Genomic DNA, 16,720 nt, shown 5'->3' with positions numbered 1-16,720 from the left:
GAGATTTCTATGTTTTGACCGGCCCTGGTCGAAAATGCACCCCCATCCCCGCAGAAAGGGGAAGGATCATGTAAAGACAAGTTGTTATTGTATCTTTGAGTATCGGTTACATTCTTGATATTACATTGAAAAAATTTCAGATAAGTTAATCTAACATCAAGAAGAACTTATTTTAGTAATGTAGGGGAATCGGGGCAAAATTGATATTTTGCTGAAATTTTACGTGGATTTATGTTGCATTGTGTTATCTAAAGTATAATTAGTTCGAAGTATTTCCCCACACGATTCTAAGTATAAAGGTGGGCCATATATAGACTTGATGTTTCCAAAATATGTTTTTGGTACTTCGTAGAAATTTTGTATTTCTAGATTATTTTTCAAATAAGTTGCATTATTGGACGATGTGTGTCAAAATAGACACTTAGCTCTTAACAATGGTATGATTGAGCAGGTATTTATGTTGATAAATCGTGTGTTTTCAATAAATTTGTGTAATCACTTCTGAAGCTGGCCAAAATACCCCCGTTACCCTTCATTAAACGATGATGATAGATCTTTGTGCAACTTCACTAGCTCAGCTCCATCACGGAGGAACAACTACGAAATGTGCGGTCATTCAACCTCTCAAGCTCAAGCTCTTTATCTTCAGTTTAAGATTTTGCAATACTTCTGCATTAAATACATTCAGAAGTGAGTTTTCGCAATACTTTTGATTTAAATTCATCCAACTTCCTGAAAGCTATTCTTTAACAACTTGTTTCTAGCTCTTGGCAATGTTAAAAATATCGATTTACAAAAAATAGGTTCAAAAACTTTGAACCTCGTTAGTCTAGATGAATTTTCAAAAAAATATTTGTAGGGTTGCTAAGTTTTTTGATCATCATTGTTCTTACTTAAACGTCTGTCTGTGGTTTTAGTAAAGCCTACATACCAACAAAGTTCCATTCAGTTCTGAAAATTAAAATAAATTTTGAAAAATTCTCGTGCTACCGTCCATTATGGAAATTTGCGGAACAGGTATAATGTCAATAGTCCGGAAATTGATTTACGATATCTTTTTGAAATTCAAGAAATTCTTCCGATTTTTGAATAACATCAGAATAGCCAAATACCACTAATTATGGATATTTCCGACACCTCCAGGTCTGGAATCGACCTCAGACGCCATTTTGAAATCCAGAATGGCGAATTCTGGTTTCTGACAAACAATCTAAAATGGTCAAATAACACCCGAAGCGGGTATTTTCTGGTAGGGATGATACGCAAAAGCTGGCAATCAACTCCGACATGTCAGGAGCATGTCCGGATGTGATTGAATTAGTCCAGATGGCATTGAACCCAAAATGTTTGAATTAATAATGTCTAAATATAAAATTACTGCTTGCATAGAAAATTTTTAAATAGACAAAATGTTGTATTCCTAGTCCAGTTAGACAATTCTTAACAAGACTTAAGTATAAATTAAATGCTTGTAGCATATACACTGGAATCTCTTTTTACGCCGGGGATGCGTAGCGCGTGAAAAAACTTTCTGAGACTTGGAAATTTTCGGGATAAGGAAAAAATTTCGAAGTCCCAGAAATTGTTTTTTAGATAATATCAGATCTCGACACATCATGCATTTCTAGGACATTCAGCATAAAAAAAAATTTAATATTGATAATTTCAAGTGAAACTTTCACAGTTTTGAGGCACGTGTTCCCAAAAGTTTTTTTCGAGATGACGAAACTTTTGAGCACTAATTCTAAGCGAAATTTGAAGGTCAATTTATATTTTTCATACAAGTTATTGCCCAATCACGAAAGCAGATCCAATTGCATATTACAAAGAAACTATTTTCTGCTAAAGTCTACAAAATATTTAAACAACAATAGTTGCCTGTTGTTTGAGATCATTCTAGTGTTCAAGATTCTTATTTTACAGTCATACAGAGTATTTCGATCGGGTCTTGATAGTGATGTGACGAAACTGATAGAAAATACTATTTATTTTAGTTTTAAACCTTTATTATTTCCACGAATAAAAGTTTTGGGACCGTCAAAAGAATTTTTCCTCGTAATCATTTTATTTTTTTTTTAACCAGTCAATATTTTTTATCACGATTTTTGATTAAAATATAGGTGAGGATAGCATACAGCACCTAACTATAATGCCTAATTCTCTAAATTTTTCTCAGAAATATTGTGTTTTTTTTTTGCACTCGAAAATCAATAAGTTTTAATCACAACTATGAAAAAAACTAAGGGTGATATACTGTACTTAGCTTTAATATCTGATTATAGTTATCTAACGCATGATTAAATACAGCCAAAACTGATATAAATATATTACATATTTCACAATTAAAAACACACAAACGGGTGGTAAAACTGTTTTTGTATAAACAAGACCTAATATCCCCTGATAAACAATGCACGAAACTCTGTGAACACGAATATGTTACACCGTAACTTATATAACGGAAACGACACATACCAACTAAATCATGTAATGAGTCTATATACACATCAATTTTTTTGATTGTTCGTACTATTATTTGAATTATTTACATTATCATTAATAGTGTTACTTTCACATATCGCTCTATCTTTATTGTTAAAATTATTGCTGGTAGTGTTTTTACTAATTAAAGGCACTCCGAAAATTTTCTCCCATGAGTTACAAACAGTAGTTACAGTGCTCTCTTTGGCGGTTTCAGTAGCAAAGTCTATCCGCCATGTTTCGTACTTGTCCTCTTGTTCATCCATGAAGTGCAACCGGCAAGATAGGCTGTTGATGTCTTCTAGCTCCACAAGATTTGTCATCAGCTGCGAAAATTTCGGCTCAATTGGATACTTGCGATTTTCGTTCAGCCATTTGATGTCCGCTGCCACATAGAAATTAGTGTCTGTCAGTAGTAAGGTGCATAACTGGATACTCTGCAGCTCATCGTTGGATAGAACATCACAAAAATTTATTATCATCAAAATTTTAACCATATCCTCGTTGGTGGCTTTGCTTAGTTTGCCGTTGAGCAATTCTGATGGCTGACAGTCAAGTGTGCAATACTCCGGAAGAGGATTTTCTACCAAGAGAAAAAAGCAGCATCGTTTATTAATCAATGGATGTTGATTAGGACAAGCGACGTTCAGTTGATACCTACAAACTTTAATCAGATCTACATGTTAGAAGTTCTTCTTAACTTACCTGCAAAGAACAACATGAGACAATCCGTTCGCAAAATATCTTGCAAAATTATGTGGATACCACCAATGGCACTTATCACAAATTTAACTCCAATCTTCCAAGGCAGCACCTGAGCAATCCCCACACGATCTATTGTTCCCGAAAGATATTTTTTCAACCAAGTTGACGGATCATCACTGAAATGTTTTAAAGGAGGTGCAAAATTAAATCAATCTATTTGGTTTCTCCTGACAGAGAACATACTTCTCGGCAGCAACATTTTTCATAATGTAAAACTTTGTTGTAGACATAATGAATAACCCGTCGAAACCAGCGGGATACTCATCCAGTCGGTTTTCATCAAAAATAACGCACGATACCAGCCATTTTAACCCTTCATTTGAATCTTCAAACAAATGTTGGTAAAGATACAGTTTCAACCTATGATCAACGTTTGCATAGTCGGTATACGAATATCGCATTGGTTCAAATATCAATTTTGATGCATTATCCAATTTGCTCTGCTTCGGAGTCTTTGACATTAACATGTTGGTAGATTGGAACAGGCCTCCAAGCATCGTGCTTATAACCGAATTATCTCCTTTGGATGAAGGAGACATTACAGTGTGTACCTCCTCATTTCCTGATGCTTCTTCAGAAACAGATGTCTGTTGTTTTTGCTCTGAAAATAAAATGGAATATTAAATAAGAGCAATTCTCGCTGAAACTAGGCCACTGGGTGCACAAGGTCTTTTAAATTTGATATAAAAGCACAGAGTTATTAGAAATAGAGAAAAAATTATAATGCCATTTTTGTATGATCGAATTTGTTGACCCGTTGGTCGCGAAGGGGTGAAACTTTTCTCAAAAAAGTTGGAACTATAGCAATTCTTGTTGTATTATTTGAGCTATGTCTCTGAAATTCGTTATGTAACCTACAAGTAGCTTTTTTTATAGGGGGGGGGGGGGGGGGGGGGGGGGAGTTTGTAATGATTTATTTATGTACTAAAATATCTATTTAGAATTAGTATTGTGTGTTCTGCCACAAATGGTGACATTTCAACACTATTATATATATTTGTACGCTTTTTAGTATTATTGAATGTTATTAGCTTTTGCAGTTAAGATAATGTAATTGTAGGAAAATTATTAAACCTACTTGTCAAGGAGAAAAAAAAGGAATAAAACAAAACTTAAAACTATCTTACTGACTATAAAGTGAGCTAATCGTTGCAATTGAGGATTGCAACGATTTTTGTCGGAATTTGTTGATAATTTGGCTCGACATATTTTCTAATGTTTCTACATTAGTGAGCCTATGTAGCTCGTTCGTGCTAAACCAGGGAGGACGCTTCAAAATCATTTTCAAAAGTTTATTCTGAATCCTTTGCAGTGTCTTCTTCCTGGTTGCACAACAACTTGTCCAGATGGGAACTGCATATAACATTGCTGGCCTAAAAATTTGTTTGTAAATTAACAGTTTATTCTTGAGACAAAGTCTAAAATTCCTGTTGATAAGAGGATATAAACATCTGATGTACTTATTGCACTTTGACTGGATATTTTCAATGTGCTCCTTGAAAGTAAAATTCTTATCCTCAATTAGCCCTAAGTATTTAACTTGATCAGACCAATTTAAGACCACACCGTTCATCTTAATAACGTGGTTATGGGTGGGTTTGAGAAATGAAACTCTTGGCTTATTAGGAAAAATAATTAACTGTGTTTTAGAAGCATTGGGGGAAATCTTCCATTTCTGCAAGTATGAAGAAAATATATCTAAACTTTTTTGTAGCCGACTGCATATAACACGAAGGCTTTTTCCTTTTGCGGAAATGCTTGTATCGTCACAAAACAGAGATTTCTCACAACCTGGTGGTAAATCAGGAAGATCAGAAGTAAAAATGTTATATAAGATTGGGCCCAAGATACTCCCCTGAGGCACACCAGCTCTAACAGGCAATCTATTAGATTTACCATTTAGATAGTTAACCTGGAGAGTGCGGTCAGTTAAATAACTTTGCATCATTTTTGTGAGGTAAAGCGGAAAACTGAAATTTGACATTTTAGCTATTAAACCTTTATGCCAAACACTGTCGAATGCTTTTTCTATATCTAGAAGCGCAGCTCCAGTCGAATAGCCTTCAGATTTATTAGTTCGAATCATATTTGTTACTCTAAGTAACTGATGAGTAGTGGAATGCCCATGGCGAAAACCAAACTGCTCATTTGCAAAAATTGAGTTCTCATTAATATGTGTTATCATTCTATTGAGTATTATTCTTTCAAAAAGTTTGCTAATAGAGGAAAGTAAACTAATTGGTCGATAACTTGATGCCTAAGCTGGATTCTTCTCGGGTTTTAAAATTGGAGTGACTTTGGCATTTTTCCATTTCGTAAGAAAATGTGCTAGTGCAAAGCATCTGTTAAAAAATTTTACCAAGAAATTTAAAGAGTTTTCGGGAAGTCTTTTGAAGAGGATATAGAAAATCCCATTATCTCCTGGTGCTTTCATGTTTTTGAATTTTTTGAGAATAGTTCGCACCTCATTAAAGTTTGTCTCCAATACCTCTTCGGAAAGAAATTCTTGGGTGGTGATCTGAACATACTTTTGGTTTACTTCCTTTTCAATAGGACTTACTACGTTCAAATTGAAGTTATGAACGCTCTCAAACTGCTGAGCAAGTTTTTGAGATTTTTGTTCATTCGTTAGAAAAATGCAATCACCATCTTCAAGGACTGAAATGGGCTTCGAGGGTTTCTTAAGAACCTTCGAAAGCTTCCAGAAAGGTTTTGAATAAGGTTTTAGTTGTTCAACTTCTCTCATGAAATTCTCATTTCGCAAGAGAGTGAATCTATGTTTAATTTCCTTTTGTAACTCTTGAAAAATAATTTTCAAAGCAGGATCACGAGATCTTTGGTATTGACGTCTCCGTATGTTCTTCAAACGTATAAGAAGTTGAAGTTCACTGTCAATAATTAGTGCATTAAATTTCACTCTTGCCTTAGGATATGATAAATTCCGGGCATTGAGTATTAAGCTGCTAAAATTTTCTAATGCTCTGTCAATGTCAGCACTATTTTGTAAAATAATATTATCATTCAAATTTTCCTCGATCGTAGAACGATTTAACACACATAGAACATTTAACACAGAGCTAGTGGGATTTAAAATAGTTCCATGGGAAATAGAAAATGTTATGGGAAGATGATCAGAATCAAAGTCAGCATGAGTTAATAAATCACTGCATGAATGGCTTTGATTTGTTAGTACCAAATCAATTGTAGATGGATTCCTAATAGAAGAATAACATGTAGGACCATTTGGAAATAAAACTGAATAAAATCCAGCCGAGCAATCATAAAATAATATTTTTCCATTGGAATTGCTTTGAGCATTATTCCAAGATCGATGTTTCGCAATAAAATCACCGATAATTAAAAATTTAGATTTATTTCTTGTGAGTTTTTGCAAATCTCCCTTGAAATAATTTTTTCGCTCACCAGTGCATTGAAAAGGCAAATAGACTGCGGCTATAAATAAAATGCCAATACTTGTTTCAATTTCAATTCCCAAACTCTCGATAACTTTGGTTTCAAGATGGAGTAAAACACGATGTTTTATTCAACGGTGGATAACTATTGCAACTCCACCACCGGCAACATCAATTCTCTCAAACCTATGAACTATAAAATTTGGGTTCTTTTTTAGTTTAATATTTGGCTTTAAAAGCGTTTCAGTCACAACTGCAATATGCACATCGTGGACTGTTAAAAAATTGAAAAATTCATCTTCTTTCGCTTTTAAAGAGCGAGCATTCCAATTTAGAAAATTTACAGCATTATTTAAAATCATTGCTGAATTTCAATTTCATAACAATATTAGTTGTAAATTTTATACCTTCTTGAACAGCCTCGTACATCGAGTTACAGTTCAACAAAACGGACATTAGCTGCAGCATGGATTGTTGCAGGTATTCAATCTTTTCGGGAGTTGGATTACCTAAATCAATACTGGCTGATTTTTCAGCACCAAACACGAATGGTTTGTTACTGTTTGAATTTGAAATATTACCTGGAAGGACACTGGCATATGAACAGCCTTGTGTTGCCTGAACAGGATTATTTTTCTGAAATTTGTTATCTGAATTTAAGTTATTACCTACAGACACACCTGCTAATGAAAGTGCTGGTGATGCCTGAACAGTACTGAAAGTCTTTTGATTACCCACACCGACAATAGGCTGTTCAGAATTCCTACGTTGTCTAGAAGCAATAGTTTTTGACCTTACAGGGCAATTAAAGAAATTAGATTTGTGATTTCCCCCACAATTTACACATTTGAAACTATTAGTGATCTCTTTCACGGGGCAGATATCTTTCGTGTGACTAGTGTCACCACAAATCATACATTTTGCAGCCATATGGCAGTTTCGAGTTCCATGACCATAGGCTTGACAATTCCGACATTGCGTAAAATTATGGATTCCTCCATGTCTTTTGAAATTTTCCCACTTTATTCGCACGTTGAATAAAACACGTGCTTTTTCTAAACATTTTAAATTATGTACTCTGGTACGATCAAAATGTACTAAGTAATTTTCCTGGTGTATTCCAGTTTGAAAAATTTTGGCATTTGCCTTTCGTTTCATCAAAATTACCTGGTTGGGGGCAAATACTACAAGTAGCTCTTTTCTGTAAAGAGGAGTGATAGGGCTTCTATCAAAATTTGGGCCGCCATTTTGAATTTTATCAGAAAAATGCAATATTGACCGTGTCCGCAACTACCGATTTTCAATCTGAGACCAGCATTTGAAAGCTGAGAAAAGCTTGCTTGCTATAAGATGCAAGAAAAAATCTAGGTGAGCATCAGTGTTAACTCATCAATTGAACCTATTTTCCAAGCTGAGTTTCAAAATATTCAACGTACACCGCGCTATCAACGTCTACTGAGACCAAGTGGATGCACTTGTTATAACTCTACTAGCTCCATATATCATAATCGATTGATGCTAGTTCGCCACTACTGTTTTTTTGAGTTTAGTGAGAATAATGAATACAACACTAGTATGTTTGATACTAACAGATTAGTATGTTTGATACTAATAGGTTTTTTTTATTACTGAGCAGTTCAACAAAAAATGTCCCAGTTCCCGGACAAAAAATTAAGTGCATGCCCCAGAAAAATAAACCAATAGCACAAAATAGCATCTTTTGCTTATAGAAACGTCTATGCAAAGTTTCAGCCAAATAAAAAAGGCAATTTAAATAAAATTTTAAAACTGTGACATTTTTTGTTATCGCTCAGTAATAAAAAACCTATCGCTCTGTTAGTATCAAACAAGCTGTTGTTGTATTCATTATTCTCACTAAACTCAAAAAACAGTAGTGGAGTACTAGTTGTAGCATCAATAGATTATGATATATGGAGCTAGTAGGGTTATAACATATGCATACACTTGGTCTCAGTAGACATTGATTGCGCGGTGTACGTTGTATATTTTGAAACTCAGCTTGGAAATAGGATCAATTGATGGGTTAACACCAATGCTCACCAAATTTTTCCTTGCATCTTATAGCATTTTTTCTCAGCTTTCCGATGCTGGTCTCAGATCTCAAATCGGCGAACACGGTCAAAATTGCATTTTCTTGATATAATCCAAGATGGCGGCCAAATTCAAGATGGCGGCCTCAATTCTGATCACATCAAATGAAAGCCCTATCATTCCTTTTTACAGAAAAGTGCTACTTGTAGCAGGTTACATAACATATTTTGGAGATATAGCTTAAATATTACATCAAGAATTGCTAAAATTTCAACTTTTCTGAACTTTTGTTTCACCCCTTGGTGATCAAGGGGTCAACAAATTCAATCAAACAAAAATGACATTATAATTTTTTCTCTATTACTAATAACTATATGCAAAAAAGCAAAGCCAAAGCAAAGCCTTGGTGCTACATTCCGATTCGGAACTTGACCTTCTGTTTATTTATACACAGACTTCGCAGCCGACTATTTAGGACAATTGCGGGGCTAGGCGCTACGATCCTACTGACTGACCTACGACGACTGGCTTGTTAGGCCAGCATCGTACCTCGAGACCATCTGGGAGATTACCTAACTATGTGCATTTATATCAAATTTGAAAGACCTTGTGCACCTAATGGTTTAGTTTCAACGAGAGTTGCTCATATATTAGGGGCCATCCACATACACAGCTTTGGGGGGGGGGGGGAGGGTACGTTGAATGTCCACGGTCCATGCAAAATTTTTAGAATTCATATGGGCACTTGTCCACGGAGGAGGAGGGGGGGTCAAAATCGTTAAAAATCTGTCCACGTGGTATGTGGATGGCCCCTTATGCCTTTTCTTTGCATTTTCTCGTTTACCTTGATTTGATTCGTAGGCAGTGCATACGCTATCGGTAACGGATCCAGAAGAACTACTTTCGGTTAGATTTGCAGCAGCGAGGAAACTTTTTTTATGTTGCAGAATTTGCTGATGAAGATTGGGCTTTACTGCTGAATTTTCTTCACTTTCTTCTTGTGGTGGACTAGTGATGAGAACATTTTCTAATTGCATTTTTTTGTCGAAATCCTCTCCAGTTGCTGTGTTAAGGTCATTCGTTGATGTCTCCTGATTGATGAGCGTAACTGATAAGTTGAAGCTTTGGTCGATAATTGAATCCAATCCTGGGACAGCAAGCGTCTTCCGATCTTCGGAGTGTTTTCTGCTTGGATTAAATCTTGTAAAAGAATAAAATAAAATATTACACATTACAGTTTTGCTGCAGTTAATTTTAGGGTTTTCATAAATATTTAAAATTCATTACTCTTATTTTTTAGTTGCTTTTGTGTTCGTCGATCGATTAGAAAACAAAGAAATTGATACTCATAAGTACAAGTGGTATAAAGCATTGCAAAACGATTCGCCATGCCGTAGATTAAAGTACAGCCCCAGGTGGAGCTGTACGATTAACCACGGCAAGGCCGTGGCATGCTTAACGAGCTCTAACTTTTAAAATATTTGACAAATAAATTAATGGTATATCCAGTATTAAGATAGATTAAGTATTAAGTATTAAGTAAGATTTTCACCAAAAAAGATATAGTAAGTATTTCATTTATACGACCCAATATACTTGCTTATATTGAAGTCGCTTCCTCGTGCCTTATGTTGTCAATTACCTACCGAACCAAGCACCATTGAATACCAGTGGATGTGAAAATTATTAACCCATTTTTCATGATAGAACGAAATCATTTGAACAGTTCATAATGATATTACAACAAAAATTCTCTGGAGCAGCTTTTTTTGTATGCCTGAAGGACATTGGGCAGAAGTGCCACTGCTACAGGAGCAGCTTGCAGCGAACTTCCGGAGTGATTAAACATTGAACGTCGATTACTTGAAATAATGTTTTTGGCGCTTGGTTTAGTTTAGCTGCACGCCGACCAAATATTATTCGTTAAACGCGATCAGCTGTTCTGAAACGTCCCATAAAATGGTATATACACTTCGGATACTTACCCGCTGTCTAGCACCTCAATGCTGCTTTGACTAGGGTTGCTCAGAACTTCAATATCACTTTCGTTACCAAGTAAATCAGCATCTCGGTCCCGCTCAGAATTAGTGCTTCCTGCTACACTTCGATTTGAATCACAGGAGCTACTTGGTTGCGATATCCGAGAGCAAGAAGATGAATCATTCAATGAGCCAGCGGATCCTGTAACAATATAGTATTTTAATAATGTTCTTCTCCATTAGTCTTTTAACACATAAGGTTAGGTATGATGTTAAACTAGAATAGTGTGCTGCCCATCAAACAGTTCAACAATTTATGATATTTCCAATAACTTATTTTTGTACTATTTACGATCAAACCATTTAGATATATTCCGGCCAAAGTTTATGTGTGTTTCGCATTATATGCTTTACTTAAGTAACAAGTATCTTGATTACTTTACTATTACTAATTTATCTATTACTAATTTATCTATTACTAATTTATCTATTACTAATTTATCTATTACTATTGTAGCATATTTTGCAATAAAAGCTTCGAGGAATCTGCAAATTATACTATTCTCTCATTCGCTTTTCACTCGACAAGCGGAATGTAATACCAAATTTACATTCAATCTTTCAAACATTCGGCTTGAAACTGAAACGAAAATTAGTCACATTCACCTCACGTTACACGCCTAGCTGAACTAACACTGATACAACTCACGTTTACACATTTACGAGAATAAAATCGGCTTACTCGGTTTGTATTTGACCGGTGACTTCCATACTTCCGGTGGTTCTAATGAAATATTACATTCAGTGCAATGTCAAACAAAATGAAGGAAAATTTTAAAATAGACAAATAAAACGTTAGTGACGCAAAAATGAGTGTGTAATACAAATTGTTAGAATTATATTCAAACCACCCGATATAAATTCAAGCTTTTTACATAGTACAAATTCGCATACCAATGCTGTTTTTCGAGCCACTGTTCTTCAAAGTAGTACAAAGACCCGAAGATCCTGCTACAGGGTGAGCGAAATCATCGACGTCAGATGCATTGGTATCACCTTCAGTGCCCGCCGTTTTGTCAATATCGTCCGAAAATTTCTTAATCGGTGATTCTCGTATCTCAATACAATAGCCTCCATGACATTCAGGACATTGTAAATCTGCAAAATTTAATATTTATGGCTCCAATTATTCAAAATAAATAATACCTGCATACCATCGTAAGCTTTTTTCGTGTTGATTTCCCTAGAAAACTTGGCATTACATACGACGCATTTGAACAACTTTTGATTCATTTCCGATAACGGCCTTTTGGAAAGAATATCACGCAAAAAACTTTCTAGATCTTGACAGGTGTGATCGTCAATTTCGTATGTTCGGGTTTTCTTATCTTTCTTGACTGTATCGAAGAGTAGAGTAATGCTAGTTGATGTTGAGCGCTCACACGCTTGCAATGTTTTTATTCCCCAGCGGGTTTTTGTTCTAAATTTCAAATTCAACATGAGTGCTTAACAAACTAACAAAAACTTGATACTTACTTTCCACCGTCTTTTTCACGAATGCTTGTGTCGGAAATTATCAGACAAATTTCAGTAGCACTTCCCTTCACATTCACTACATAACATCTCTCATTTTCTTCTATATCGGATTCTGAAATTAATAATTAGTACTTCAGGTACGTTAACTAAGTGTAAAAAATATACCTATTTCCGCATCTGCTACTTTTCCATATATGTTTGTTAAATCTAACGACTCCCTCGTAGACTGGTTGGCAGTAGTTTCAGCAACCGAGGTATAATTCGATTCATTCTCATCGAACACACTCTTGAAGCCAGATACATTCGAACATGTATCTGACTTGCCCTTGATCGGAGATTCGAACGTCTCCAATAGCGTTGACCTGTCTTGATTCACTGGAGTCGATGTCATCATGTTGCTTTCATCTGTGACGTGATTGCAATCTTTTACTGAGCTGGTTAAAATTGCGAGTGACTTCGTAGTTGAGGTGGTATCCAACAAATTGGTATCCGAAGTGATGTTTTCGTAATGCGCTACACTTTCGAACTCTCTCCCACTGTCTGGATCAAAGCCGATGACGTTTTTTACCATATCACCGGCCTGACTCTGCAACCATTCACTACCAAATTGTTTGCGAAGTTTTTCAATTTGCTTTTTTGTCTCCAGGTGATCATTGCTAGATTCTGAAATTGAAATAGGTTGATTTTTTTTTTTTCAAACCATAAATTTCCATGGCAATTATAACATGGTCTTTGAATGTACACTATGAGCCTAACAAATCCAAAAATGTTAGACTTTGAGATATAACAGCTTAAATAATCTTTGAGTTGTTTGATGTGTAATAAACCCACATTTCTAGCATTATTGCCTACAGTTTTCTGAAGCTCGGGAATAATACTACACGGTGCTCCTACAGACCGTTATTATAAAAAAAAAAGTAATAAAAGATCTGAGTACACCATTCGATTTATCAGGTCATAATGCATTTCTGGTCAAAATTTCAAAATCGGTACATTTTTGAATAAGGCCCTTTTGATGGCATAAAGTACAAAAAGTGATCTAAAAACGACACAACACTAATTGTAATGAACATTTTTCAACCACGATAGCATGGAATGAATTTCAAAATGTTCTCTACACATCCCAAGTTCCATATGTCATGATATTTACACTTGGAGGAAACATTCGTTTGAAAATCTTACTGTATTAGAGATGGTATTTATAGACAAAATAAATATTTAAACAAAATCTCATATTGAAGGAAAAACAAAGACTACGGATGATCGAATCATTTTCCACGGATAATCGAACCTCCGCACAATTGCGTGGGTAATCGAGTCCAACTATTTAAGGATGATAAAAAACTACATAAATTTCTGCTCACCTAAATTTTTTGTACACACATCCGATTGTAAAAAAGAGTTTGTCATTATGGTGTTTTCGTTTGAATCACATTCCGAAATTATCGCACGTCGTACTTTAATTCTTTTTTGGTAATTTGCCGAGGAGCTCATTTCATCTGCAAACGATGTCAACATGTATAAGAATGTCAATGTTACAATATAGTTCGAAGATACCTCTGGACTCAACATTCACACTACTTCTAGATGTAACGCTGCCTGTGGGTGTGTTGCTCAAACTTTTTCTAGTGGGGGTGTTGATGTTGCTAGAGCAACTACTTCCTGGGCTTCTTGGAACGAGGATTGCGTGATAACTATCATAGTTACCAGTGAGCGTTTTTTCATATTTAGTTAAAGGTTCATCATCAAGTACGAACTTCAGTCGAGAAGTGTTTTTATTGAGATATCGAGCTGTTGCTTGCCGATGCTTCGGATGACAAGCGAGCGGGTTATCTTTGACGTTCAAGTAACAGAGTGAAGATAGAGTACTGATAGGAAGAAGAGCTGCGTGATCTATAATGCAATTTCCAGAAATGTCCAATTCATTCAAAGCCAGCAAACGGGATATTCCCGTGAGGTCTTCGATAAAATTGTTCGAAATGTGTAAAACTTGAAGTTTTCTCGCCGAATCGACGTGAAGCGAAGGAATATGCGTTAAACGATTATAACCCAGATTCAGTACACGTAAATTAGGCAACCACTTTATAGCAGATACAGTTAAAATTTGATTATGGCTCAAATTTAGATGCTCTAACCAAGGCGTAAATTCCAAAGAGCTATCAATGTGGTCCAACATGTTGTACGAAAAATTTGCCGTTCGCAGTTCATTCCATGTGAATCCATTACTATTATCACCTCCACAAGATGTAATGATCTCCTTTATGTGTGACATGCTTCGAATACAAATAATTTCCGTTAATTGTGATCTTATTTGCTGAATGCCAATAATTTGACTTATCGGGATCTTTTGAATTTCCAGCTTACGAAGATTCCTAAATTGACTTATGTCAACTGCAAACTCGTACAATTCATCGTTAATAAATTGATTCAAACTTAGAACTATAGTTCTTTGTACAAAATCATAAATAAACTGCAGATCACGAAATACATCCGATTTAGCATTGTTCGGTTTTACAACTTGGAAGCTTCTTGGAGGTAACACTTCATTTTTATCTACGATTAAGCTAAATGAGTCATTAAGGGCTCGCAACAGTGACCCTGAAATGTGAAATATTTCAATTTCAATTCAAAAAAAAATACTCCCTATAACGCAGAGCTACCTGATAGAGTTAACTTATACTCGTAATTGAGAACTTTATCACCACTGTCCTTCAACAGCTTGGCTAGCGCAGTTATTTGTTTGGGATCCATTGTGACCTCGAAAAGTTATTCGTAAATTCTTTCTCAATCACTCATTTGCAACGATATCTGTTTACAAAGTACATGATTTTTCATACAGAATTAGAATTCACAAATATGTTACCAACTGCTGATTATTTGTTTACTTTCGACGTCTTGGAAGAATCAACATAATAAGCTATCCTTGAATTTAGAATTCCTCTAGTTGCATTTATTCTATACCACCGTTAAACAAACTGGTTTCGCCATATGATAGACCCTCATTTTTCAATGAACAGGGTTACAATACTCCAAAAAATTGAAAACAATTTGCACTTAGACGTGAAAATCTAGAAAACAACTTCAGCGAACCAAACAAAGATAATCATCGTCATATTTGTACTAAATAATGACAGGTTAAATTTACACACAGAAAAATAATATTTTTCATTCCCGAAGAAATGATTGCTGATTTATTTATTGTCAAGCACTTACTATAGAGATAAGTGACTTTTCACCTACGCACACTAAACGTGTAGACCCGTGTATAGAGATAAGTGACTTTTCACCTACGCACACTATTGAACGTGTAAACCCGTGTAGAGTTGCTTTTGTTTCCTCCAAACTGTAAATCATCGCATCTCGTTGCTTCGACTTTCTATCACTTTTTATAATTTTTAGTCGGTCATGTTTAGCAGCTTCTTCCGAATCATGATCACGAATGAAAAATTCATTCAGAAACGAGTTTAGAACTTATAATAAGTGTTCAACTAATTATTTGTCCAGCTGCTAAAAACATAGCATTGCAAACAAAACAGCGATTTGTAGATATTTTCCTCAATGAGTGGCACTAACACATTCGTACGTAAATAGGTCTATAGTTGCTTTTGTTTCCTCCAAACTGTAAATCATCGCATCCCGTTTCTTCAACTTTTATCATTTTTTACTATTTTTCGTCGATTATGTTCAGCAGCTTCTTCCGATTTCTGATCACGGATGAAAAAATTAATTCAGAAACAAGTTTAAAACATATAATGAGTGTTCAACTGAATACTTGTCCAGCTGGCAAAAACATAGCATTGCAAACAAAACAGCTATTTGTAAATATTTTCCTCAACTAGTGGCACTAACACATTCGTATGTAGAAAGCTAGGACAGGATGTGACAAGAGAAACCAAAAATCACCCAAAGTTCTGTCAAAGTGAAAGCACTCTCTGATTGGTCGATTTTGTTTAGCGCACTATTAAGTTTTATTATTAGTCGGTATAGTTGGCCGTGCTGCAAAAACTTTCGATATTTTTGGTTTACACTGTTTCTGCATACCAAGTGGATGAACTGTGTTTCGTTCTAACAGAGTTATGGAAGGCCAACGAAACAAAATAACTCGGTAAAACGATTTTTATGTATAAACTCAGAAAAACGTGTTTAATATCTTTTAGGTTACAGAATAGGAATGAGAGAAAGAAATTTCATTTGACAGCTTATGCTGCTATATACTATGCAGTGTTGCCCGTGTGAATAGGGACCAGTAGGTAGCAGTGTTGTACACTTAACACCCTCCTTCAACCATTGCTACCTATCAAACCGATGCTTAGACGATGACGCCGAACAGCACAAACTGGTAGACCCTTTGTCATGATGTCCGCTGGTTGGTCCTCTGAACGAAGATACTCGATGCGAATCCGTCCTCCTCCAACCAGGTCCTTCAAAAATTTAAACTTCACGTCGACGTGCGTCAAACGCCCAAACTCTTTTGAGCTCTCCATAATCTTTATA

At 35.4% G+C, this 16,720-nt stretch overlaps 1 protein-coding gene across 4 annotated transcripts; it reads right to left on the bottom strand.

Moving 5' to 3' along the window:
• Positions 1–1,988: 1,988 nt before the first annotated feature.
• LOC129729914 (uncharacterized) lies at positions 1,989–15,348 on the bottom strand. Of its 4 annotated transcripts, none has more exons than XM_055688825.1 (14): positions 15,112–15,348; positions 14,887–15,034; positions 13,784–14,824; positions 13,591–13,725; positions 12,392–12,889; positions 12,227–12,338; positions 11,905–12,170; positions 11,645–11,848; positions 11,433–11,474; positions 10,697–10,892; positions 9,556–9,911; positions 3,430–3,847; positions 3,187–3,362; positions 1,989–3,064 (listed from the first exon to the last, which is right to left on the bottom strand). In XM_055688825.1, exons 2-14 carry the CDS (start codon positions 14,975–14,977, stop codon positions 2,508–2,510), a joined length of 4,092 nt encoding a protein of 1,363 aa, XP_055544800.1. In that variant the 5' UTR covers positions 14,978–15,034; positions 15,112–15,348; the 3' UTR covers positions 1,989–2,507. The 4 variants fall into 4 exon arrangements, with proteins under 4 accessions (XP_055544800.1, XP_055544798.1, XP_055544799.1 ...); XM_055688823.1 differs by having other exon boundaries at positions 15,090–15,331; XM_055688824.1 differs by having other exon boundaries at positions 15,094–15,331.
• Positions 15,349–16,720: the final 1,372 nt, after the last annotated feature.

The sequence above is a fragment of the Wyeomyia smithii genome, chromosome 3 (assembly GCF_029784165.1).
Source record: "Wyeomyia smithii strain HCP4-BCI-WySm-NY-G18 chromosome 3, ASM2978416v1, whole genome shotgun sequence".
NCBI lineage: Eukaryota > Metazoa > Arthropoda > Insecta > Diptera > Culicidae > Wyeomyia > Wyeomyia smithii.
This window is presented reverse-complemented; position numbering and strand designations above follow the sequence as displayed.

Excerpts from the sequence above, each read along its gene's own strand:
- LOC129729914 (XM_055688825.1), bottom strand. The coding sequence starts at position 14,977 with ATGGATCCCAAACAAATAACTGCGCTAGCCAAGCTGTTGAAGGACAGT. Across the intron at positions 9,912-10,696 it reads ATTGAGGTGCTAGACAGCGG|ATTTAATCCAAGCAGAAAAC; the intron begins GTAAGTATCCGA and ends TTCTTTTACAAG. Across the intron at positions 3,065-3,186 it reads TCTCATGTTGTTCTTTGCAG|AAAATCCTCTTCCGGAGTAT; the intron begins GTAAGTTAAGAA and ends TTCTCTTGGTAG.